Raw genomic sequence first — 26,297 nt, forward strand, 5'->3', positions numbered from 1 at the left:
GCCCCCAAAACTCGCACAGTTTTGGAGTGGGGCTGAAGCGAGCCAAACCGAGCCGAGTGGGGCTAGGGGCATGAGGAGACACTCCCCTGTGCACTGATTGGTGAGGAGGAGTGTCCTCGCATGCCCACACACGCCCCGCGAGCACGCTGGGATCTGTAAACACCATAAACCCGGAAGAAAAATAATTACGAATTACGAGAATTTCTGAAGCCTTATGCGCCTCGCCTCATCTATACGCTCTTGCCAGTATCTGTTGGCGTTGTCGGTGACAACAAGCCACAGCACCAAGACCAGCAACACTAACGACTCCATGTCCTCCATGTTTATTGTTTACTCGTACTATCTGGGTCATGAGACTACCGCTTAAAAGGTCACTGATGTCACTGTTTGCGCTGCCTAACGACATCACGTGACGTCCACCCACTTTCGCTAACTCCACCCAATGTGTCCACCCACTTCCAGCCAGCACGGTTCAGCGCGGTTGTAGTCGAAATACAACTCCAACAGCCCCACTCAGTTCGACTCAGCCCAACTCAGCATGGCACGGCTCAGCCCAACTCAGCCACGTTGGTAGTGGAAAAGCGGCATTAGTTGGTCGACCACTCCTGTGGAGGGTAACAATGGTCTTGAATTTCCTCCATTTGTACACAATCTGTCTGACTGTGGATTGGTGGAGTCCAAACTCTTGAGGGATGGTTTTGTAACCTTTTCCAGCCTGGTGAGCATCAACAACGCTTTTTCTGAGGTCCTCAGAAATCTCCTTTGTTTGTGCCATGATACACTTCCCCAAACGTGTTGTGAAGATCAGACTTTGATAGATCCCTGTTCTTTAAATAAAACAGGGTGCCCACTCACACCTGATTTCAATCAGTGGGATGACAAACACCTGACTCTAATTTCACCTTCAAATTACTCGTAGCTGCTAAACCTAGAAGTTCACATACTTTTGCCACTCACAGATATGTAATATTGGATCATTTTCCTCAATAAATGACCAAGTATAATATTTTTGTCTAATTTGTTTAACTGGATTCTCTTTATCTACTTTTAGGACTTGTGTGAAAATCTGATGATGTTTTAGGTCATATGTATGCAGAAATGTAGAAAATTCTAAAGGGTTCACAAACTTTCAAGCACCACTGTATGTGTGTGTGCGCATGTGTGAAATATAAAAAATATGAGAGCCATATTTCTGTTTCTTTTTTTTCCTGAATTCTTACTGGGCTGGCATTAGTTTTGAATGCCAAGGAAACCTAGTGGATATCGGAGTTCTATACATAGTCATGTCAAGTCAGTTTATTTGTATCACGCTTTTAACAAGACATTTTTCACAAAGCAGCTTTACAGAAAAATAAAGACTTTAAACATATGAACTAATTTTGTCCCTTATAAATTTAGCTAATAACATAGCTAGTTATATACATCACTAATGTTTGAATTTCATTCCTCTCAACTGCCAGGGGCAGTGAGTCTCAACTAAATTCACATACACTGACAATGTTTGTGGATTGGGACTCCTCTTAGGACTAACCAGAAGGGTGATCAGAGATGACGGCCATACATGAGCAGGGGCAATGTCAACATTTTAGAACCTCAAGAAAGTGCACAGTGCCACCTAAGTAGCATCAGCACAGATTTCTTAGAGCAGCATAATAAGGCCCTAGAGGAGGAAATGTGACACTACAAAGTCAGTTGACTGAGTCACAAAATTGGGTCATATGACCTAGGGCAGAAATCCTGAATTCAACCACAAGGTCATCCTGTAGTCATTTGCCCATCAAAGTGTGCAAGGTGGCAGCAGAAAATGCTGTTCTTCTACATTTTATGCCAGGTGAAATGGCTTGAAGGTGCTAAATTTTCCTATGGATTTGGAACAGCAGATCCGCTTGGAGGCGGCACGGTGGTGTAGTGGTTGGCACTGTCGCCTCACAGCAAGAAGGTTCTGGGTTCGAGCCTAGTGGCTGATGGGGGGCCTTTCTGTGTGGAGTTTGCATGCTCTCCTCGCGTCTGTGTGGGTTTCCTCTGGGTGCTCTGGTTTCCCCCACAGTCCAAAGACTTGCAGGTTAGGCTAATTGGTGGCTCTAAATTGACCGTAGGTGTGAATGGTTGTTTGTCTCTGTGTGTCAGCCCTGCAATGATCTGGCAAGTTATACAGGATGTACTCCGTCTCTCACTCATAGTCAGCTGGGATGGGCTCCAGCTTGCCTGCGACCCTGCATAGGATAAGCAGTTACAGATCATGGATGGATGGATATGCTTGGAGAGGAAGTGGTCAGGATGTTTCCACCACCAATGAAAGCACAAAACAAGGTCTTGTTAGCCATCTCGGGGCCACAGGCGAATTCCTTGCAATGTAGGAAGAATAAGTGGAACAGGACGAAAAGCCTGTGCTAGATGGTGAGACCAGTCATAGGCCAGTGTATTTTGTTTCAGTGGACTGTTTGCCTCTGCAAGGTAGAGTTGGTAATGTGAGTTTGTACACACATGCTCCTCACCAAAACTTTCCCAGATCTGGGCTACCATTTCCAAATGCAGACAATTTCTATTACCATACCATCTCAAGAGATCATCCACTTCACCACTGTATAGCTCCAAGAGATGAATTAGCAGCAGTGAGGTTGTGGATGGGCCAACACAGAGATTCCATGCAAGCTGAACGTGTCCATTTAACATTGCCACCCTGAAGGCTGATGTAGCTGACAGTCATGACGTATCTGTATGAACCAATACACTCCATTGTCTCAGAACCAGTGAGAAAAACCTGAGTGCCAGATGGACTGCCCTCAATTCCAGCTGTTTGTTTTCTATGTTTATGCTGTGGGGTTTAGGCACACCCACCCTCTGGTTCCACACTGCTGCATACACACCCGCTTGTAGCCTGTATGGGAAACATCTGTGGTGAACATCTCTCCCAAGGGGACCTCTTTCATTAGAAAAGCCTTGTCTCCAGCAGACGAAAGATAAGATCTTTATATGTTGGGGTTACAGGGTGGATAGCATTCTTCCTGAATCTAGTCTCATGCAAGTGCGTTGTATGGCCTAGCTCTTTTTTTTTTTTTTTTTAAATTCCTTGTGTGGTTGAGTGCTGTCATCTGTAAGTGGACATGTCCCACATGGCCTGCTCCTTGTCGTAGCACATACACAAATCAGCCATATTAAAACCACTTGCCTAATATTATGTAGGTCCCCCTTGTGCCTCCAAAACAGTTGTGGCCCATCAGGGCATGGACTCCACAAGACCTCTGAAGGTATGGTATGGTATCTGGCACCAAGACATGAGCAGCAGATTCTTTAAGTCTTGTAAGTTGCAAAATGGGACATCCATGGATCAGACTTGTTTGTCCAACACATCCCACAGATGCTTGATTGGTTCAAGATCTGGGGAATTTGGAATCCAAGCAGAAATATGATCCAGCAGCAAATTTTCTGCACTCCCCTTCTCATCTGATATCAGTGCAGGGCAGAAATTTCTATGGGCAAGACTACACTGAAAGAGCCAATGTGTAAATATTCTTCCTGTGTATTGTCAATAGTTTAATCTGTGCTGGCATTGTGGAAACCTCTGTCTGAATTCCCTCCTTTATTTTGTATATAGATGATTTCGATTCCCCCCCCCCCCCCCCCCCCAGTCACTTAAAAAATGTACTCTAGTAAAATAGCAAGAAAGATTTGTGGGGATATATCTTTCATCTTTTGATTTATGCCCCTTATTTTTAAAGTCTTTGCTCAACCGGGCTTTTTTTTTTTTTGGCTCCTATCTATGCCTAATGATTTAGAAATGACTGCTTTTATGCTATATATTTAAAGTGCCCTCCACAATTATTGGCACTCCTTGTAAAGATTAGGAAAAAAAAATCCAGCTTTTGGTGAAGTAGCTTCATCTCGCACTGAAAAAAAAGAGAAAAATCCAACCTTTTAATTGAAATTTGTTTTTTTAGAGAAAAACAAATCCATCAAGAATGAATTATTTTTAACAAAACACATGTGCCACTATTATTGGCACCCTTGGAAATTATAGTGAACACAATGTAACTGAAACATACTTCCCATTTAAATGATACGTTTATGAGTGAGTATTTGTGAGTTGATTGGAGTGTGTAGGAACTTGTAAGGTGTGATCCATGACTTCCTGATTAACTGGGGTACAAATATGAGGTTACACAGAGGCCAAATTCCCTTAGTCATCCATCAAAATGTGAAGGATAAGAACACAAAGCAAATCAAGTCAAGTTTTTGTATGTTTATTTGTACTTGTCTGTTGCTTTTAACAACATTGTCACAAAGCAGCTTTACAGAAAATTAAAGACTTTAAACATGAGCTAATATTATCCCTAATTTATCCCCAATGAGCAAGCCTGTGGCAATGGTGGCAAGGAAAAACTCCCTCAGACGACATGAAGAAATCTCAAGAGGAACCAGACTCAGAAGGGAACCCCTCCTCATTTGGGTGATAACAGATGGCGTGATTATAAATAACTCGCTTCTATAACTGTATCCTATATAGTCACAAAGTATAACTGGGAAATCAGGAAAATCATTAGTTTTAACATGAAGTATGTTTTGTTGAAGTTATAAACTGTTCATTGATGGAAACTTGAATGCAAAACTGTTCATGACAACTGTAGTACTGAAGTTAGCAAGTCAGCTGTAGTCCTCAGACATAAATGTATTACTGTAAGTGGCCAGAGCCATCTTTCAAGTGCAACTTTTGACTGTCCATATGAGGCCATCCTCCACAGGAGCAATGAGATGAGACTCCAGTCAAACATAGAGCATCAGGATGGATCAGGCGAGTCCGAGGAGCAGGAGAAGTCAGCATCTTACATGTCAGAATTGACATGTAACTCAGAGAGGGACAGACAGAAGGAAGAGACGGGGGGGGGGAGGGGAGCACAGGTTGTTGGGTATGCCCAATGTCGCCTAAAGAGTAAGAACAGGATACATTTTGCACAGAGTGCAAGCAGGGACTCCGGCAAGACTAACTGTGACAGCATAACTAAAACGGGAGAGCCAGAAGGTAACACAGGCATGAGGGTGCCCTGGGACATAAAGCAGCCAGCCACTACACTGTCAACAAACCTGAGTGAGAGTGGGGAGTGACAGCATCCATACATCCCAATTTATCAAGACCTAGTCTATGTTTGAGGACCCTCCAGATCTACTCCTTTACCTAATAAAAACTGTTCACAAAAAGCTTGACTAAAAAGATATGTTTTCAGTCTAGACTTAAACACTGAGACTGTGTCTGAGTCCCGAACATTACTCTGAAAGCTATTCCATAACTGTGGGGCTTTGGCTCTGCCCTCTGATGTAGCCTTCACTATATGAGGTACCAGCAGATAGTCTGCACCTTTTGATCCAAGTAGGCGTGGTGGGTCATAAAGGACCAGAAGTTTGCTCAGGTACTGTGGTGCAAGACCATTTAGTGCTTTAAAGGTCAGTATTTTATAATCAATATGAAATTTGATTGGGAGCCAATGCAGTGTGGATAAGATGGGGTGATGTAGTCTCATCTCATCTCATTATCTCTAGCCGCTTTATCCTTCTACAGGGTCGCAGGCAAGCTGGAGCCTATCCCAGCTGACTACGGGCGAAAGGCGGGGTACACCCTGGACAAGTCGCCAGGTCATCACAGGGCTGACACATAGACACAGACAACCATTCACACTCACATTCACACCTACGGTCAATTTAGAGTCACCAGTTAACCTAACCTGCATGTCTTTGGACTGTGGGGGAAACCGGAGCACCCGGAGGAAACCCACGCGGACACGGGGAGAACATGCAAACTCCACACAGAAAGGCCCTCGCCGGCCCCGGGGCTCGAACCCAGGACCTTCTTGCTGTGAGGCGACAGCGCTAACCACTACACCACCGTGCCGCCCCGGTGATGTAGTCATCTCTTCTCATTCTAGTAAGGACTCTTGCTACTGCATTTTGAACTAACAGGATCATTTATGCACTTATTGGAACATCCAGACAATAAAGCATTACAGTAATCCAACCTAGAGGTAACAAAAGCATGAACTAGTTTTTCTGCATCGTGTAGTGACATTACATTTCTTATCTTGGCAATATTTCTGAGATGAAAGAAAGCTATCCAGGTAATGTTATCGATATGAGTTTCAAGTGAAAGACTGGAGTCAATGATCACACCGAGGTCTTTTACTGCTGCACATGAAGAAACAAAGGCCATCCAGAGTTACTGTGTAATCAGAAAACCTGCATGGGGTCCTTATACAAGCACTTCTGTCTTGTCAGAGTTAAGCAGAAGGAAGTTAATAAGCATCCAGTGTCTAATGTCCTTTATGCATTCCTCAGTTTTATTAAGCTGGTGTCTCTCATCTGGCTTTTGCAGAAACTTACACCTGTGTGTCATCAGCTTAACAGTGGAAACTAATACCATGCTTATTAATATCACCCAGAGGAGATATATACAGTAAAAAGAAAAAAGTAGCGGGCCTAAGACAGAACCTTGTGGAACACCAAACTTTACCTTCGTATGTCTAGAAAAATCACCATTTGCAGCAACAAACTGATAGCGATCAGTTAAATAAGACCTGAGCCAGGAGAGCACTGTTCCCTTAACTCCCACAGCATTTTCTAATCTATCCAAGAGAATGGAATGATCAATGGTCTCAAAGGCTGCGCTAAGGTCAAGCAATACAAACCGGAAGACACAGCCCTGATCAGATGCCAACAGTAGGTTGTTTACTACTTTAACCAGTGCTGTCTCTGTGCTATGATGAGGTCTAAATTCTGACTGATACATTTCATGGATGTTATTCCTATGTAGATATGAGCATAGCTGCTGTGCCACAGCTTTTTCTCGGATCTTGGAGATAAAGGGGAGGTTTGATATTGGTCTGTAATTGGATAGCTGATAGGGATCGCGGTCAGGTTTTTAATCAGGGGTTTGATAACTGCTAGTTTAAAGGATTTGGGTACATAGACAATTCTAAGGGAAGAATTTATTATGCTTAGAAGAGGTTCAATTGCTTATGGTATTATCTGTTTGAAGAGTCATGTATGTAAGGGATCTAGTACCCAAGTTGAAAATTTTGATGTGGAGATTGATGAAATTAGCCCTGCGATGATCTGGCGACTTGTCCAGGGTATACCCCACCTCTTGCCCATAGTTGGCTGGGATAGGCTCCAGCTTGCCTGCGACCCTGCACAGGATAAGCAGTTACGGATAATGGATGAAATGAAATAGATTAATGAAATTAGTTTGATTTCTTTAAGGGGAGTAAAATATTCAAATTACTGATCTGATGGTTATATTGTTAACAACAGGGTTATTTAATTGTCTGGCCTTGAATTAGTAGTTTGAATTTTTTGTCAGATATTTTCAATTTTGTCATTGAAAAAATTCATGAAGTTGTTGCTACTACATATTGCAGGTGTGCATGTGTCTATAGTGGTCTTTTTCCTAGTTAATTTTGCTACAGTATTAAATAGGAATCTAGGGTTATTTTTATTATCCTCTATTAGGGTGGAGAGTTACGTTGATCTAGTAGCACTAAGAGTTTTTCTTTCCTTCAGGAAGCTCTCCTTCCATGCTAATTTGAACACTACCAATTTTGTTTGCTGCGAATTATGTTCTGATTTTTGAGTGGACTGTTTAAAGTGCAAGTGTAATTGTTATACCAGGGTGCTAATTTTTTTTTCTTCTCTCTAATCATTTTTCTTTTAAGTGGAGCTACATTATCTAAAGTATAGTGGAACGTTGACTCTAAGCATTCAGTTGCCTGATTAAGTTCTCTGGGGGATGATGGTAATCCAATCAAAGTTGATAACTCTGGGAGACTATTTACAAAACTTTGTACGTTTAACACAGTAGCGTGCTGAGCTACATATATTATTGCTCAGACATATTTTGAATAAGATGAGTTAATGATCTGAGGTAACTTCAGACTGTGGAAGCGTGACTATATTTTCTATATTTAACCCGAATGTTAGTACTGGATCGAGAGTGTGACCACCATTATGGGTAGGGCCTATGACATTCTGATTAACCCCTACTGAAACTAAAATTGACATGAACACTGTTTTCAGAGGATCTTCTGGGTTATCGAAGTGAATATTAAAATTTCTAACAACTAAAGCTTTGTCTGAGGAAATAACAAGGTCTGAGATGAAAGCCGCAAATTCAGAAATAAACTCAGAATATGGCCCTGGGGCCTGTAAATAATAACAGAATTGACTGGGTAGACTTATTTTTTGAGGCTACATACATTATATTAGTATGAAGAACTTCAAACGTATTGAATTTATAACCAGGTTTTTGTGTTACGCCTAGATAATCATTATAAATAAATTAAAGATCTCTACAAACTTACTCTTAGTAACTTTAGACTGACTGAGGCATATATCGTTAGTTCCTACGTGGATAACAATCTTTTGAGAACCTGTGCTTGCCTAGGACCTTAAAGTGCATATCACAGGTAAATTCAGGAGCAAGATCAATGTAATTCTCCTATTTTATATTAAACTTTAGTCAAATATCTGTCACATTTTGCATTTTGTGCAATTTTTTTTTACCTTCCGCAATACCAGAAAAATTCAGTTGAAATCAAGCCATTTAAGGCGAATTGGTCCGCCTCTGAAAAAACTTGGCATTCGGATTTCCCGGGAAACATTGATTTTCGTGACATCGCGTGAGGGACGCCTCCTTCTGAGTCCTACGTCAGCGCTGGTTTGTTTGAGAAAACGACCTGGTGATTTTCTGCAAATTTCTTCAATGTTATCACGTACTTATTAAAATGGTTAACAGATGTATCGCAGGAGGGTGTAGCAACACCAATCTTGATGGGATTAGTACTCATCGTTTTCCAAAAGACCAGACAATGAGGGGAGAAATGGGAGCGCTTGGTCTACACAGGCTGTGCACTGAAACAGTGCAAGCTCTCGCAGCCTGCTGGCGCTTCCGCAGGTAACATCACGAATCTGGCTCCAGACTCCCTTGGAATTTTTCCAGACATGTTTTGTTTTTTCCTGCTGTAGACAGATGGCCTTGTGCAAAATTACCCTACTGGATGAGTGTGTAAAGGGACATACTTTCATATTAAAAAAAAAAAAAGAGAGAATTTGGTCCAGGATATGCACTAAGATTACCTGTTGTGTCCTGGCTCCTGGTATATACCTGACTAAAACTGCTATGAGCAAAATGAGGCAGAAGTGTGTTGATCTTAAGATGGGAATGGTTATTTTAAAAAATAATAATATATTGTGACAGTTTGTATGGGTGGGTGGAGCACAGAAGGACAGCAGGCCAGAACTGAGTTCACAAAACTCTTTTTATTGTCACACTTTTCAGCGTACACTGTCCCAGACACTCAGACACATGCACACACATCAGTCGTCTGGTTGGGGAGAGAGCTCCCTCTGCTCTCGCTCTCTCTCTCCTTAAATAGGGCGCAGTCACTGGGGAAGACACACAAACACATTAATTGACATCAGGTGCAGTGACTCTGCCACTTACCTTCCCTGACTCCGCCCTCCGGTCACAGACCGATGCTTGACCACGCCCCCGCTGCCACATACCCCCACCGCCCGACTCAGGCCGGGCAGCCGTCCGGCCTGCAGCCGACTCCCCCCCACAGGAGAGGAAGTCCGCCACGACCATCTGCGCCCCCGGCCTGTGGATAACCTTGAAGTTAAAGGGTTGGAGTGCCAGATACCAACGGGTGATCCACGCGTTGGCATCCTTCATGCGGTGGAGCCACTGGAGGGGCGTGTGGTCCGAACAGAGGGTGAAAGGGCGTCCCAGCAGGTAGTAACGGAGGGTGAGGACTGCCCACTTGATCGCCAAGCACTCTTTCTCAATGGTGCTGTAGCGCCTTTCACGCACCGACAGCTTCTGACTGATATACAGTACTGTGCGATCCTCCACCTCCTGGGACAAAACAGCCCCCAGCCCTCTGTCCGATGCATCCGTCTGTAACATAAAGGGGAGAGAAAAGTCAGGGGAGTGTAAAAGTGGCTCCCCACACAATGCAGCCTTTACCTCAGAAAAAGCCCGCTGGCATTGCTCCGTCCACTGGACCGGATCTGGTTCCCCCTTTTTAGTCAGATCAGTCAGCGGGCTGGTGATGTCCGAATAATTAGGTATAAATCTACGATAATAGCCAGCCCCAGGAACTGTCTCACCCCCTTTTTGGTCTTGGGCCTCGGGCAGGCCACAATTGCTGCTGCCCTGTTAATTTGGGGACGCGCCTGCCCGTTGCCCAAGTGCAAGCCCAGATACCGTACTTCCACCCGCCCAATCGCACACTTCTTCGGGTTGGCTGTGAGACCTGCTCGCCTCAAACAGCCCAAAAGGAAGTGTGACAAATTGGTGTAAGCCGAACGGTGTGGAAAAGGCCGTTTTTTCACGGGATAATGGAGTCAAGGGGATCTGCCAATAACCCTTTGTTAAATCCAGTGTCAAGTAAAAGCGAGCCGTGCCTAGTCGATCGAGCAACTCCTCAATACGAGGCATTGGGTACGCGTCGAACACCTCCGGCCCCAGCTCCACCTTCTCCGGAACCACCAACACCAACGCCACGGGGACCTCCTCATTCCAGAGTTTGAGCAGATTGAGGTGGTAAATCTGTAGCGCCCCACCCCTGTACGACAAGGGCACGTACCCTTGTCGTACAGGCGGGTTTGTCTTTCTTGGGCCTGCTGCAAATTCTCCTGAGTTAGGTGCGTGAGTGTGTGGAGTTTTGCGCGCAGGTCAATAACGTATTGGATTTCATTTTTACTTGGTGAAGGTCCCTCCTCCCAATTTTCCCGCAGCACATCTAGAATGCTGCGCGGCTTACGCCCGTATAACAATTCAAATGGGGAGAACCCCGTGGAGGCTTGGGGGACCTCTCGCACTGCAAAAAGCAAGGGTTCGAGCCATTTGTCCCAATTACGTGCGTCCTCACTTACGAATTTTTTAATTATATTCTTGAGGGTGCGATTGAACCGTTCAACTAAACCGTCCGGTTGTGGGTGATAAATGCTGGTGCGGATCGGCTTAATACCCAACAACCCATACAGTTCGTTCAGTGTACATGACATAAACGAGGTGCCTTGGTCAGTCAGAATCTCTTTCGGGATTCCAACTTGGGAGATAACACGGAAGAGCGCCTCCGCAATACTGCATGCTGAGATATTGCGAAGAGGCACCGCTTCCGGGTATCGCGTTGCATAGTCCACCAGAACTAATATAAAGCGGTACCCTCGTGCTGACCGATCTAATGGCTCGACGAGATCCATCCCAATTCTATCAAACGGGGTCTTGATTAATGGTAGAGGGCGCAAAGGCGCTTTTGGAATGGCCGCTGGATTTATTAACTGGCATTCGCGGCACGCCATACACCACCTACGGACATCGCTGCGAATCCCTGGCCAATAGAACCGGGCCATTATTCGGGCTAGTGTCTTATCCTGCCCTAAGTGTCCAGCCATGGGATTAAAGTGAGCCGCCTGGAATACCAATTCCCGGCGGCTCTTCGGAATCAAAAGCTGCGTGACTCGCTCTTTAGTTTGAGTGTCCTGTGTCACTCGATATAATCTATCCTTCATAATCACGAAGTAGGGGAAGGACGGGGTGGCGTTTGGCTGGAGCGTTTGACCATCGATTACTCTCACTTGGTCAAACGCATGCCGCAGAGTCTCGTCTCACGACTGCTCTAATGGGAAATCCGCGAGGGATTCCCCAATAGAGAGAGGAGGAGCCGGCGGCTCTTCACTCTGACGCGGAGATGACATAGATGGCTCTGTGACAGCTGCTCCCACCAAAGTGACACCGGGACGTCCCCCTGTTAAACTGTGACAGGACCCACTCTTCACTAGATGACTCATTAACTCCCCAAATCCTGGCCAATCAGTCCCCAAAATTATCGAGTGGGTAAGGCGAGGATTAACCGCCGCCTTCACTATAAATTTTTCCCCTCGAAAAAAAATGTGGACCGACACCAAAGGGTAGTTGTGAACATCCCCGTGCACACACAACACCTTCACCAATTGTGCTCCCCCCAATGCCTCATCTTGCACCAGGCTTTGGTGGATTGAGGTCTGATTACAACCAGAATCCACCAATGCCTGATACGTATCCCCTTGGATACTCACCGGTATGCGATACGCGCCGGCCCAATCGAAGGCGGCTCCTGGCGTGTCGGGGATCCGAACCACTGCGCCCACCTCCATCACCGAGCACTGCTGTTGGGGGTGGCCCGGCTCCCCGCAGCGCCAGCAAACCGGCCCGGGCTTCCTCTCTGCACTAGTGCTCTGGGGCTCACTCACCTGAGGGGGGGGAGAGACAGACACAGAAGGGAGAAATGGGAGGGCACTGCAGGTGTGGTGGGCCGGCTGAGGTGGCGCCGGCCCCCGCCTCCACGGTGGGGGAATGGGGCGAGGAGGAGACACAGGAGGAGGGAGAGAGAGGAGAGGAGAGATGAGGTTGTCTGCTGTCCTGCCATCGGGACAGCTGCCAAATGGTCCTCCGCCAGCTCGATTGCCTGATCCAGTGACGCCAGGCGGTGGCACTGGACCCACTCTGCGGTTCCTGCTGGTAAACGCGCGACGCACTGCTCCAGTACCACCTGGTCGATGAGTCCCTCGGCGTCGTGGTTGTCGGCCCTCAACCACCGCCAGCAGGCGTCCTGGAGTTGCTGGTCAAACGCGAACGGCCGGCCGACTTCCTCCAAGCGTGGAAGTGCTGACGTTGTTGCTCGGGGGTGCGCCCCACACGCTGGAGGATGGCCCGGCGAAGGTCCGCGTAGGCCAGCCGGTGGTCGGCGGGGAGCTGTAGCGCGGCCAGCTGCGCCTCTCCCGTTAGCAGGGGGAGGAGGCGCGCCACACACTGTTCCACCGGCCACCCCGAGGTCTCTGCTACCTGCTCAAAGAGCGTGAGGAAGGCCTCGGGGTCGTCCTGCGGGCCCATCTTCGTGAGGGGGGGGAGGGCCCGCGGCGGTGGAGTTGGTGGACCCCGTCGATGCGTGGAGGTGCCGATACGCCCGACGATCTTCCTGTTGCGCCAGCACCAGGGCCTCAAACCGTTGTTCTTGCTCCTTTCGGAGGGCGAGCAGCGCCTGGTGCTGGCTCTGTTGGGCCGTGGTGAGGGCATGGATCAGGTCTGCGAAGGGGGAGGACTCCATGGGGCTGTTCTCTTCTGTGCTCACTCCCGGGTTTCGGCACCACTGTGACAGTTCGTATGGGTGGGTGGAGCACAGAAGGACGGCAGGCCAGAACTGAGTTCACAAAACTCTTTTTATTGTCACACTTTTCAGCGTACGCTCCCCCAGACACTCAGACACACGCGCGCACACATCAGTCATCGGGTTGGGGAGAGAGCTCCCTCTGCTCTTGCTCTCTATCCTTAAACAGGGCGCGGTCACTGGGGAAGACACACAAACACATTAATTGACATCAGGTGCAGTGATTCTGCCACTTACCTTTCCTGACTCTGCCCTCCGTCACAGACCGATGCTTGACCATGCCCCCGCTGCCACATATATATTTTAAAAAAAGCTACTCGCCTGAAAATGGCCAGTTCTACTGTTAGGGCAATAATAAAAAAAAAGTGGACACCAACTGGAACTGTTACAAACTTGCCTAGAAGAGGACCCAAGTTTATTTTGTCCGCAGGTACAGTGAAGAGAATGGTAAGAAAGGCAAAAAAAAATCCCCAAAGATCACTAATAGTGAACTACAAGAAAAAGTAAAATCTTGGGGTTTCAAAGTCTCCAAAACCACCATCAGACACCACCTCCATGCCAACAGATCATTTGAAAGATATGCCAGGGAAAAAAGCCTTTTCTGTCACTTAACTACAAACATAAGCACCTGAAGTTTGCGAAACGTGACTATAACTTTGATTGGAACTGTGTTCTATGGTCTGATGAAATAAAAATGGAGTTTTTTGGCAGTAAACACTAAAGGTGGGTTTGGCGTAAAAAGAAGGATGACTGTAATCAAAATTAACCCTATCCCAACTCTAAAATATGATGGAAGTTCTCTGATGTTTTGGGGCGTTTTTTTTTTTCTTTTTTCTCTCCAAAGGCCCTGGAAGCCTTGTTAGGGTGAATGGCATCATGGACTCCAGGAAATACCAGGGCATTTTAAATCAATACCTGGCTGCCTCCGCCAGGGAACTAAAACTGGTTCATCATTGGATCATCCAGCAGGACAATGACCCAAAGCATATGTCCAAATCCACGCAAAAATGGTTAGCTGACCACAGAATCAAGCTTCTGCCATGGCCATCTGAGTCCACTGACCTGAACTCCATTGAAAACCTGTGGGGTGAGCTGAAGAGGAGAGTGCACAAGAGAGGGCCTCAGACCCTAGATGATCTGGAGAGATTGTGTAAAGAGGAATGGTCTCGCATGCCCTGCTCTGTATTCTCCAACCTTGTGATAGGAGAAGACTCAGTGATGTTTTACTGGCAAAGGGAGGTTGTATCAAGTATTAAATGCAGGGGTGCCATGTGTTTTTGTTGAAAATAATTATTTATTGATGAGGGATTTGTTTTGCTCTGAATAAATTTATTTCAATTAAAGGCTGGGTTTGTCTAATTTTTTTTCACTGTGAGATGAAGCTACTTCACCAAAAGGTGGATTTTTTTTTTCTAACCCTTTTTACTAATCTTTACAAGGGGTGCCAATAATCATGGAGGGCACTGTATGTTTGTTTGTTTTTTGTTTGTTTTTTTATAAATCCACCATTTTAAAAAACAACAACTTTTTTCATTGTTTATATTGTTTTATAGAATATTTATGTAGTATCTGCAAGTTCTTGTATGTTCTTTTATTGAACAAACATTTAAAGTGAATGAATGGGGGGGAAAAAGATGGTCAAGAATGGGAATGCCTTGTCATTGGTGTATTATGTATGCTACTGATGACACAGTGAGGGGTGTCCCATTTCCTCGGTAAAGATTTCAACCACTTGACAGTTGGTATGTGTCAAATTAACATGCACATGAATGTCAGGATGGTTTCCTAGTAGAACATTGCCCAGGGCATCACACTGCCTCTGCCACATTGCGTTCTTCCCATAGTGCATCCTGGTACCATTTCTTTCCCAGGTAATAAGCAATGCACAAGCACCCATCCATCTGTATGATGTAAAAGAAAACCTTATTCATCATACCAGGCTCCATGATACAGTTCTGATGCTCACGTACCCATTGTAGGTGCTTTCAGTGGAGGACAGGAGTCAGCATGGGCACTCTGACTAGTCTGCGACTGCAAGCTCCATACGCAGAAAGCTGCGATGCACTGTTCTGACACCTTTCTATTATATCCAGCATTAACATTTTCAGCAGTTTGTACTACAGTCACTCTTATATGGGATTGGACCAGATGGGCAAGCTTTTGCTCCCCTTATGCATAAATCGAAGTCAAAGTAAACTTTATTGTATACAATGAGACAAGATGGTGTGGCTCCAGTTTGACATTTTAAATGTCAGTGAGCCTTGGGCACCCATGACCCTGTTGTCAGTTCACTGCTTGTCCTTCCTTGGACCACCTTTGGTAGGTCCTAACCACTGCATACCAGACCACCCCATCTGGAGATGCTCTGACTGTCATCTAGCCATTACATTTTGGCACCTGTTAAAGTGACTCAGATTCTTAAGTCCATTTTTCCTGCTTCCAACACATCAACTTCAAGAACTGACTGTTCACTTGCTGCCTAATATATTATATGCATAAAAATACACTCACCGAAGCAGAAGAGAAATCACATATGAGATAAGTGGAGACTAGAACAGGAAACCTGCAGCTCCAATTGCAGTGTACATGTGTTCCAGTGTGAACCAAGAAAGGGATATATGGCTTTATGATAGTTGCGTCTATTGCAAATACTGCATCATGTATCACTTCATGACTATTTTTGAAAGGTTTTGGCATGCATGCACAGTAGCCAGGTGATTCTCGCCACAATTGGCACAGGTTGAAATAGAGCCTCCACTTATTGTCATGTATGTGTTTCAATAGGGCTGGCTGTCTTGGCGTGAACTTGATTGGTGCCAATCGTGTGGTGGTGTTCGATGCCTCTTGGAATCCATGTCATGATGCTCAAGCTGTGTGCCGTGTCTATCGCTATGGGCAGCAAAAGCCATGCCACATCTACAGACTTGTGTCTGATTTCACCTTGGAAAAGAAAATTTATGACAGGCAAATCTCCAAACAGGGAATGTCTGGTAAGCTTTTAGAATAAGCCTTAAGCTTGGCATATAATATAATCTTGTAATGTGTAGAATTGCTGCCTCACAGCTCCATGGTCCCCAGTTTGCACCTGACCTTGAGTTACTATCTGTGTGGAGTTTTGTATGTTCTCCCTGTGTTTTCTCAGGCTTTCTCTGGGTTCTCTGGTTTCTACCCACTGTCAAAAACCAGACAGGTTTGATACAGATCAGCTGTATCAAACTGACCATAGGCATGAATGACTGTGTGAGTGCATGGTACCCTGCAATGGACTGGCATCCTAATTTTGGGGTGAATTGGCTCTGGATCCACTGTGACCCTGAGCATGAAAAAGCACTACTGAAAATGAATGAATGAGTATGAATGAATGAATAATTGTGAGAAATCTACAATGATGAAACTGTAATTGGTTAACAGGATTTGCTTATAAACAGTGATAAGTGAGGAAATATGATAGGTATGATGATGATGATCAGCATCAACAGCATTGAATGTTTTTGTCCAGGGGCTTGTGATTTGGATTTTTGTTTCACATTTTGTTTTGCAAACCAAATTGGTCATGCAAACTGCATATGCATAGTCTATTGCTGGCATTAAAACTGTATATAATTGTGTGTGGGCAGTAGTTATGATTTACAATATAGTGAATAAAATGAATGTATATAGTATAGTATATATATCATATTCATATAGTGAATATGATCAATGCATATGAAATAAACACAGGATATTTATTGTATAAATGTGCTTGTTGTGCATTATTGTTGTATTGTTTGCGCATTCTCCCAGGTATTTTGTTAATCATGACAATATATTATGTGACAATTTAAGGACCTTGATGCTGCAGTATTAAAATAACCCTCGTTTTTCTCATCTGATCTCATTATCTCTAGCCGCTTTATCCTTCTACAGGGTCGCAGGCAAGCTGGAGCCTATCCCAGCTGACTATGGGTGAAAGGCGGGGTACACCCTGGACAAGTCGCCAGGTCATCGCAGGGCTGACACATAGACACAGACAACCATTCACACTCATGGTCAATTTTTAGAGTCACCAGTTAACCTAACCTGCATGTCTTTGGACTGTGGGGGAAACCGGAGCACCCGGAGGAAACCCACGCGGACACGGGGAGAACATGCAAACTCCACACAGAAAGGCCCTTGCCGGCCACGGGGCTCGAACCCAGGACCTTCTTGCTGTGAGGTGACAGCGCTAACCACTACACCACCGTGCCGCCCACCCTCGTTTATTTATTTATTTATTTATTTATTTACTATTTAGATATTAATTAATATTGATCCAACCTGGCGACTTTATCCAGGGTGTACCCCGCCTCTCGCCCATAGTCAGCTGGGATAGGCTCCAGCTTGCCTGCGACCCTGTAGAACAGGATAAGCGGCTACAGATAATGGATGGATGGATGAATATTGATCCAAACTATTTCTTTTGATTGCAGTATAGATCTCACTATGTGATTAGCAAAATAAACAAAACTCCTTCATATACTTGGGGATTTTCCTAATTGCTGGTGTCGCCCAGTTATGAGAGTAAAGAAGCATGTGATGTGGCCATGTGACAGGGACTACAATCACCTTTTTGTTCCCTATTATAACAAAATCCATTAGAAATGGACAATTTTCATTCAGTTGCTCACGTTTCTCATTCTCTCAGATCGTGTGATAGATGACTTGAATCCTGTTCTGACATTCTCACGCCGGGAGGTGGAGTCACTGCTGCACTTTGTGGAAGAGGAGCCTGATCCATTAGACTCTGCCCATTTACTCCACCCTCATGAAGGCATGGAGATGGTCCTTAGGAAAGCCTGTATGGGATTTCCGCACCTTATCACCAAGGTAACACTACCACAGCCGCACACACATTTCCATACTCATATACACAAATATGGCTCTTTAAAAAAGAAACACACAGTTACATACAAAGATGAGAAGCAGCGAGGCAAAACTGATTTCAACAAATGTGGAATTGGAGCAGAACCTCGGTGCACAAGAATATAGGGGCTCACTTCACCTTATGTTGAGGAATGTCAGAAGTTTATTTTGTACTTTCCTTTAGCAACCTTTTCACCATGAGTCCTTACTGATGGACCGACAAGACCTCAAACTCACAAAGGAGGAGAAGCAAGCGGCCAAGAAGAGCTATGAGGATGAGAAGAGGGCAACTGTGCCCTACACACGTCCATCATATGCACACTACTACCCAGCTAGTGACCAAAGCCTTACCAACGTCCCTGCCTTCAGCCAGAGAAACTGGTGAGGGTTCATGCACTTCTCTTACTGCCTAACATTTTCTCCAATGAATTAATATTTATTTAGTTCTAGTCTGTGGCCAGCATTGAGCAGAGACAATCACAACATTCCCATTCGAGAGTTTTTGAAATGGTATGCAATGACCTAAACAGATCGCTTCTTTCAAAGTTTCAGATGGAGAAACTCAGGATGGGCTGTTGACTGTATTTATAAATGAAGAGTTTTGTTCCAAAATACGATAAGCGTCATTAAAAAAAAAAAAAAGTTCCTTCCAAAAGAAGTTTAACATTTGATTGCTATTCATAATTGGCATTTGGTTGCTAGTTCCATAATCAATTTTATGCAAAACGCGATATCCACCATGCTTCTCTGCATTGTATATACCTTTTTTTCCAAAGTGCGACAAATGCCACTACTGATTTTCAGCAGAATGTGACATCTCCGCTCGACCAATCACAGCGCACCATTCAAATATGTAAACAGTAATGACCACTCCCACGGCTTGTCAACATCATGGAGAATCCCTGTTTTTAGTGAGATTTTGAACTAAATAAATCTCACACAAACTCCTGAAAAAGTTAATTCTCACACTTTTCTGTTTTAGCCAGCATTAACTTTTCAGCAGTTTGTGCTACAGTAGCTCTTCTATGGGATTAGACTATATGGACTAGCCTTCGTGTCCCATGTGAATCAATGTAGCCTGGGCCCGCCCATCCTAAGCGTGACTCAACACGAGGGCCTGTTCCGAGCTTAGTCTGGCCAGGCAGGCTATCTACAGCATTTCCAAGCTCCCGAAAAATCGGGAACCAATCAACTTTGAGCATCTCCAACGGCCCTGGGTAGAGGCATGTTCAAGGCAGTGACGTAGTAGAACTGCGACCGGAAGCCATAGATTGTTTACAGAATCTATGCCGGAAGCGCTTCATTCACATCACGAACATGGAGCAGCGGCAAGCCTTTAACACAGCGGTAGATGCTGTATTGAAAGCATTCAACGGGAAGTTCTCATTGAAAACGGAGCAAAGAGCAGCCCTGGAGGTATTTATCTTCTTCCTGTTACTCAAGCAGTTTCCGTCGCGTCACATACGTCAGAGGAAAGAGTGATGTGATTGGTTTAAGCTTCGTCACAGCCTTTTCTGGCTTCGACCAGTAGCAAACTGAGGCATTTCAGGGAGGCGGGTCAACCACGGGCTCTGGGAAACGGTTTGGCTTAATAGCTTGGCCAGACCAAATGCTCAGAGAGCTTTGAAGTCGCGTTAGCCAGGCTAGAATCAATGAGCCTTCAACACCCATAACCCTGTTGCTAGTTCACCAGTTGTCCTTCCTTGGTCTAGTTTTGGTAGGTGCTAACCACTGCATACCAGGAACACCTCACAAGATGTGCCATTTTGGAGATGCTCAGACCCAGTCATCTAGCCATCACAATTTGACCCTTGTCAAAATTGCTTAGATCCTTACGCTTGACCATTTTTCCTGCTGCCAACACATCAACTTCAAGAACTGACTGTTCTCTTACTGCTTAATATATCTCACCCCTTGATAGGTGCCATTGTAATGAGATAATCAAATGCTATTCACTTCACCTGTCAGCAGTCATAATGTTATGGCTGATCAGTGTATATCCACTAGGTCTCAGCCTCGGAAACTCATGTGGCATGTAAATCATGTCACAATCTCGGATTTTCTCCTATAATTTGTACTCCGAGCGCGATGTTTGAACCTCGGCGAGAGTGAGATGGCAGTGCCCAGGGACATTGTTTTTATTTTAAAATAAAATCTGTACACAGTATACAGGTACAAATATGAACAAGTGAACACTTGAACATGTCTTGTATGGATATTATCTGTCGGTATAAGGGAGTTTATTTTTGGGATTTTGTTTGAAAAGTGTGGAGCTGCACTCCACGCACGGAGCTCTGCTATGAATTTAACTGTACATGCTGTACAAGGTGTCCAGGCTTCTAAATTGATTGTTCAGAATAAAAAGTTTGTCCTTTTAAAAGAAAGTTTCCGTGTAAACATCTGACTGGGCCTATTAACATTCCTTGGAGCTCTGTATGTAAAATACATCAGGGCGTGTAGATGACAAGATGAATGTAATTTGGGAAAATCTGTGGACCAGTATAAGAGATGGTCCATGTTTAAAGGCTGTCAGATGTGGAGCTCAACTTCTTGTTTGTAGTTATATTTCACACAAAATTAACAAAATTTGTTGACATATTGCATTTATAGAATTTTGGGGAGGAAATGTGTCATGGATACATCACATTTTGGAAAAAAATCATCTTTTTTAAAATAACATTTTTAAAAATCAAAATCTAGATTTGCATTTTTCATGTTATTACAGTCTCAGAGTGTTATATTAACGTTGCAAACAGAAAATGGTGGTTTTCATGCTACCAGTCTTTTGGTAAAGAAAATACATTTTTTCTCAAGTTTATCACAGTGGATTTATCACATTTTGGAACCAAACCCTTCAAATTAAGCACTAATTAAATCGGACTGATCAAGTTATTATGAAATCTAGCCATTTTTTCCTGAAACTGTGTTAATAGTTGATGTACTTATTTGTATGCAATGTTTATGAATTGAGAGAAACATTGCCACTTTTTCACAATTCCCTGAACTTATTAACCTTAAACCTACACCAGCAAAATAAAATGAAGACTGCTGATCATAAAGGTAGATATTAATTCAGATCTCAATAATATTAGCGAAACATTGAGAACGCTTCCTGTTATAATCAATAATCACCAGTTATGATTTGATCACAGCCCAAGTAGGAGCTAATATGACATTCAGGAACACAATTAAATCAGTTTGTTTGTTTAACAAGATATTCAACCCTTTTTAACACCCTCACCCCAAAAATTAGGCACCCTTCCTCACAGCCAGAGGATAAGCCAGCACCCAGTACTCACCTGGCACAGACAACCCCCCTAGCCCTCACAGTGCACCAGAAGGAAGACCAGAAGGAAAGCCAGGGTTCTGTCTCCTCCGTGACATTAGGCTCTAAATCTGCTCTCAACTTTCCATTCACCTACCTACAGAAAGCAGGAGTCTTTGTACAGAAGACTGTCACCACTACAGGTGTGTGTGTGCTCACAAATGAATTCATATATTGTACAATTTCATAAGGGATACCATTTTTTATATTGTCTCCAAAGTGTACAGCTTTTAATGGTGTTTTTTTTTTTCCCTTTGGGTTTTTTTTTTTTTTTTGGTGGATGGAATGCAGTATTATGTTTTCTACAATCACAATAACCTAAGCCAGAAAGAAGGTCATTGAAAACAAAATACAGTACCATTTTGCAATTTATCTTCTCTCACATGCTCAGATATTGTGATTCCTGGTGCAAACAATTCATCAAACACACAGACCAAGATAAATGCAGGTGAAAGCATTCACATCATCAGAGGAACTAAAGGTAACAACTTCTCACTACACCCTCTTTCAGCAGTAAGAGATTAGTAAGAAAATATTAATCTCTTGTTATTCTTTGTCTTACATATTTAACTGACCTTCTATTAACATATGTCTTTATATACCTTGTTTCCAGGAACCTACATTCGGACGTCAGATGGAAGAATTTTTGCCATCCGTGCTGTGAGAAAATCCAGACAAAGTGAAGAGAATACAAACACAAAGACAGGTATCATGTTATCTTACTTCCTGCCTATAGTTGTATCTCTGTTGCTTCACTTGTATTATTAGAAGACAGACAAGCGTATTCAATTATAAGTAACTCCTTCATCTTTGATCCCTGTCACTGTATTAATCAAACATTTTTTCATTCCCTCACAGATGTGCCACCCTCACTGGAGAACTCCATTAGTAAGAGCACCAGTGTTGGTGTGTCCCCTGATGACATGCCAAAAATCTTAACTCCCAAAACCATAACTCGACCCCTCTCTCCAGATACACCAGAAATCCTAAGTGAGCTTCAGCGTTACACCAAAGTGCCATATCTGCCTCCCTCAGGAGTGGCCACTCCAGAAACGGCCTCACAAAAGGGAGCTGTTATGATTCTGCCTCAAAACAACACTGCCTCACCAGGCATGGAGATGCCTCTGGACCTAAGGGGCACAAAGCGCAAATCCACATCACCTTCTACCAATGAATATTCTTCTAAACAGTCAACTCCAGAACAAAGAGGTTCTGTTCCACCATCTGGACAGAATTATCCATTCACAGGCATTTATGGCTTAAATTCCTCTGCCAACCCAGGTGTACACTGTTCCCTTCTGAGCTCCCTCAACTCTATGTGGTCATCCTACTTCCAACCTCAAGTTCCAATAGTTGAGCACCAACTCATGTTCCAGATCTCTCCAGAGACCTACAGCCTTAGAGATGGGGCTTTGCCCAGCTCCTCCCCAACATCCTCCAGCATCACCTCTAGAACGGCAGCAACTTCCTCCTCCTCTATTTCAGTTCCTTCATCATGCCTCATGAGGCATGAAGTACCTGGGATGTTGGTGCCGACATTCCTTTCACAATATGGGCAACCGCTGGGTATTTACCCATCCACACTAATGCCTCAAGGGATTCCAGGGCAGGCAGGATCTAGCTTCCTGCCTCAGTATGCATCCTCTGGACCACAAGGTAGTGCTAATGAGTCTTGTCTTATCGTAGACAATGAAGCACCAAGATCTGAGGACAACAGTCATATGTGTGACAATCATCATGATGTCATTGCAATGATGGAGCATTGAGAAAAGATCCATGTTGCAAAATGTGGAAAAATAAGTTTGATTATGAGAACCAAGTCTTTGATTGGACAAGATGGGCCATCTGCAAATGTTGCAAGCTTTTGCAGCTTGTTGCAAGTTTGAGGTTGCCTGTCGATAGTGTGGGGGATTCTGACTACAAATATGGACAAAGTGGAAAAAAAATCCTTATGCTGAATATTTTATTTAAAAACATAAATTTTAAAGAGTGTTCAAACAAGACTGTGGGGGGAAATGAACTACGGACTCTCTTCAAGGTTTCTTTAAGATACTGTACAGGTTAACCAAAACCTGCACTGTTTGGGAATCTGATATGTTTCATCTGAAAGAATTTAAATGTTATTTATCAAGTGATGGTATAGATAATTAACTAAGTGAGTAAGTTGGTAAGTGTGACTCGAAACAAATGTTCAAATATAAGTGATTGACAACTGCCATTTATTTGTGCTGTGAAAGTGGCTGTTATAATTATGACCCAAAGACAGATTATGAAATATGACCTTTAACCAACAAGAGAGTAAGATAGAACCTTGAGCAGGGGTGGAAAATACTTGATTATTTGTCCTTCCTTATTATAATAAGTATTATTTTGGCATATTTATACTTTACATTCCCAGAAAAAAACCCCATACTTTTTATGCTGTATATTTTCATTTAGACATACAAAGTACCTGTTACAAATCAGCTAATAACTAGGCGATACATCAATTGAATGGGCACAGTTTAGCATCCAATATAGGTTGTCAATTTGGATTTAAAAAAAAAAAAAAACTATCACGAATCTTCATCTCCTATGACCTTCTCATGCTACACAATAAAGTTAGTACTATAGATATCTTTCTATGTCTGAATATGGATAAGCCATAAGTCTAACTTGAGTATGAGCACCCCAGTCCTACCACAGTGAAATGTTTCCATATGCTAGCGGGAGTAAAGCCTTGTATTTAAAAAAAAAAAGAGGTGTCTCCTTTGCCACCCTAGAAGGCATAAACTCTATCTAATTTGAAATTCTCTAATTTGCTACCATTAACTGGCTGTATTTAAGTTAGCATGTTTTCTTTGCTAATCTTAGGTGAGACAAGCATCACTTTCAGTAGCTGACATGATAAATTGGCTAAGCAGCAAGTTAAATTCTAGCTAATGTTAGATTTTGGTTATTTACAGAATATTTTACTTCTGAATAATTCATTAGCAAACTACATAGCTTTAGTCATGCATATTACCAGCAAACTTAGAGACTGAATAATGCTTCAGGCAAAACAGCATAGTTGCTTGAATTTAAAATTATCTTTGAACAGTTTTAGATAAGTAGAAAAAGTTACTTTTCACATGAAAACATGATATTAACTTAATTTTATCAGTTAAATTTACTTTTTTTTTAATTTTTTAGTAAATGTAAAAGCAGCATCTATTTTACTTTCACTTGAGCACATTTTTTGGCTGGATACTTCCACTGTTATTGAGTAAGGAATTTGAAACTTATTTTCATTTACTGTAAATATAATTTATCAGTACTTTTTCCACTCTTGGCCTTGAGGAATTAAAACATGATGTGAAATGAGATGTGTCTATAGCCATGACTGAATGGAAGTTACATTTAAAATGCAGTGACCTTAACATAAACATAAGAATGTATCTTTACTCCTGCCTTTGTTGCAGTCTTGCACAGACCTTAGAGACAGACATTAGACTGAAGACCACATTCATTGCTGATTACATGAAATACTAACAGTCCCTTTTTAAAACATGAAGTGATGTCAACTCTTTTTGTGAACATTTTAAACATTTTTTAGACTGGTCACAAGCAGGTGAGCTCTTGCTGCATGTAATCCAGTATAAAGGGAGGAGCTATTTGTCTTTCCTGAATGGCTTGTCTTAAAATCGCATGACACAGAGCTCATATGAATTAACATGTGTATGCTGAAACTGATGCCTTGTGCTGCTGTCTCATTGAATGTAGTGATGCGGGTGAATGGTTCAGGAGCATGTGCACTCCAAAGTTCAGCCTGTAATCTTTCTGAAGTTTAAACATGCTAAAATTTGTGTAGGCTACTACATGTGGAACATTTTTCATTGTCTTTTGTTCTGTAATGATTGTAACTAACGTGCAAAAATTAGCAAAGAAAATCAGTTGTTTTGTGGAAATGATTATAAAGCATAAATTTGTTTTTCTCTGCTGAAATGTTTTCAGATCTGTCATAGACATAAGTTTTATTACCTGCGGAAATGGAAATGATAAGATTGGTTAATGTCTTGTTTCTATTTACAAAAAAAATCAAAATTTTTGTTGTAGTCAAATTTTAGTGACCTGACCTTTTACACCAAATAAGTAGACTGCAAAAGCAGTATAGTATAATGTGTAATGCTAATACTGTATCATCTTACCTCATTTTTATCTTTGTATGTGACATTTCTTGTTGTGTTTACCAACAACATAATGGCCATGTACATGTGTTTCCCACACTGCTCCGTTTTGGCATAAACATTCACATTCTATTTGCTTTAATTTAATTTGACAATGGTTTCAGGAAACTATCTTATGATATGACATTCTTCTGATATAGACATTTGATGTCATTCTTTTCATCTTCAAAAATGTATCAGATTAATTTATTATATTGATACATATTTATTCATTTGTATTTTTATTCTATTATTTTTTTATGTAAAGTTTCTGTTCTCACAGTCGAATGATTAAAGAGAGGTGTGTGGGTAAGTGTAAATGTGTCTGCCATTTGACTGAAGCATGTGAAGCTGAATGGCCATTGATCCAAGATTTGTTATGATTAGCTTAGCTTAAATTACTGACATCATTGATTGATGAACATTTTTTCCAATGTCCCAGTGTTCTACTTTCTTTGCTTATTACTCTTGACTTGAGGTATTTTAACCATGGGATGAGTTTAGTCTGGGGGCAAATGTTCTGATTCGATATATAACTCAATGAAAGCACTCAAATGAAATCAAACTGAAATTGGTTGTTCAATTTGGTCTGTGAAGTTTTTTTTTTTTTAGGATTGTAAATAAAAAAGGATCATGCTTTAAGAATGGTATTACATGACTGTGTACTTGTGCAAAACAGTAGCACTAGCTTGTAGTTTAACAGAGAACAGCACG

The 26,297-nt window shown here is 43.0% G+C and overlaps 1 protein-coding gene across 2 annotated transcripts in view; it reads left to right on the top strand.

Annotated features, from left to right (window-relative positions):
• Window positions 1–26,228, top strand: part of LOC132893010 (helicase ARIP4-like) — an 86,900-nt gene extending 60,672 nt beyond the window's left edge. For both annotated transcript variants that reach the window (XM_060931698.1, XM_060931697.1), the window contains exons 15-21: window positions 15,978–16,183; window positions 17,857–18,038; window positions 18,259–18,455; window positions 21,328–21,542; window positions 21,791–21,880; window positions 22,013–22,105; window positions 22,258–26,228. In XM_060931698.1, the coding sequence (XP_060787681.1) occupies window positions 15,978–16,183; window positions 17,857–18,038; window positions 18,259–18,455; window positions 21,328–21,542; window positions 21,791–21,880; window positions 22,013–22,105; window positions 22,258–23,165 (1,891 nt within the window). In that variant the 3' untranslated portion in view covers window positions 23,166–26,228. The remainder of the gene's footprint in view (window positions 1–15,977; window positions 16,184–17,856; window positions 18,039–18,258; window positions 18,456–21,327; window positions 21,543–21,790; window positions 21,881–22,012; window positions 22,106–22,257) is intronic.
• The last annotated feature ends 69 nt before the right edge of the window (window positions 26,229–26,297 follow it).

This window comes from Neoarius graeffei, chromosome 10 (genome assembly GCF_027579695.1).
Source record: "Neoarius graeffei isolate fNeoGra1 chromosome 10, fNeoGra1.pri, whole genome shotgun sequence".
Taxonomy (NCBI): Eukaryota; Metazoa; Chordata; class Actinopteri; order Siluriformes; family Ariidae; genus Neoarius; species Neoarius graeffei.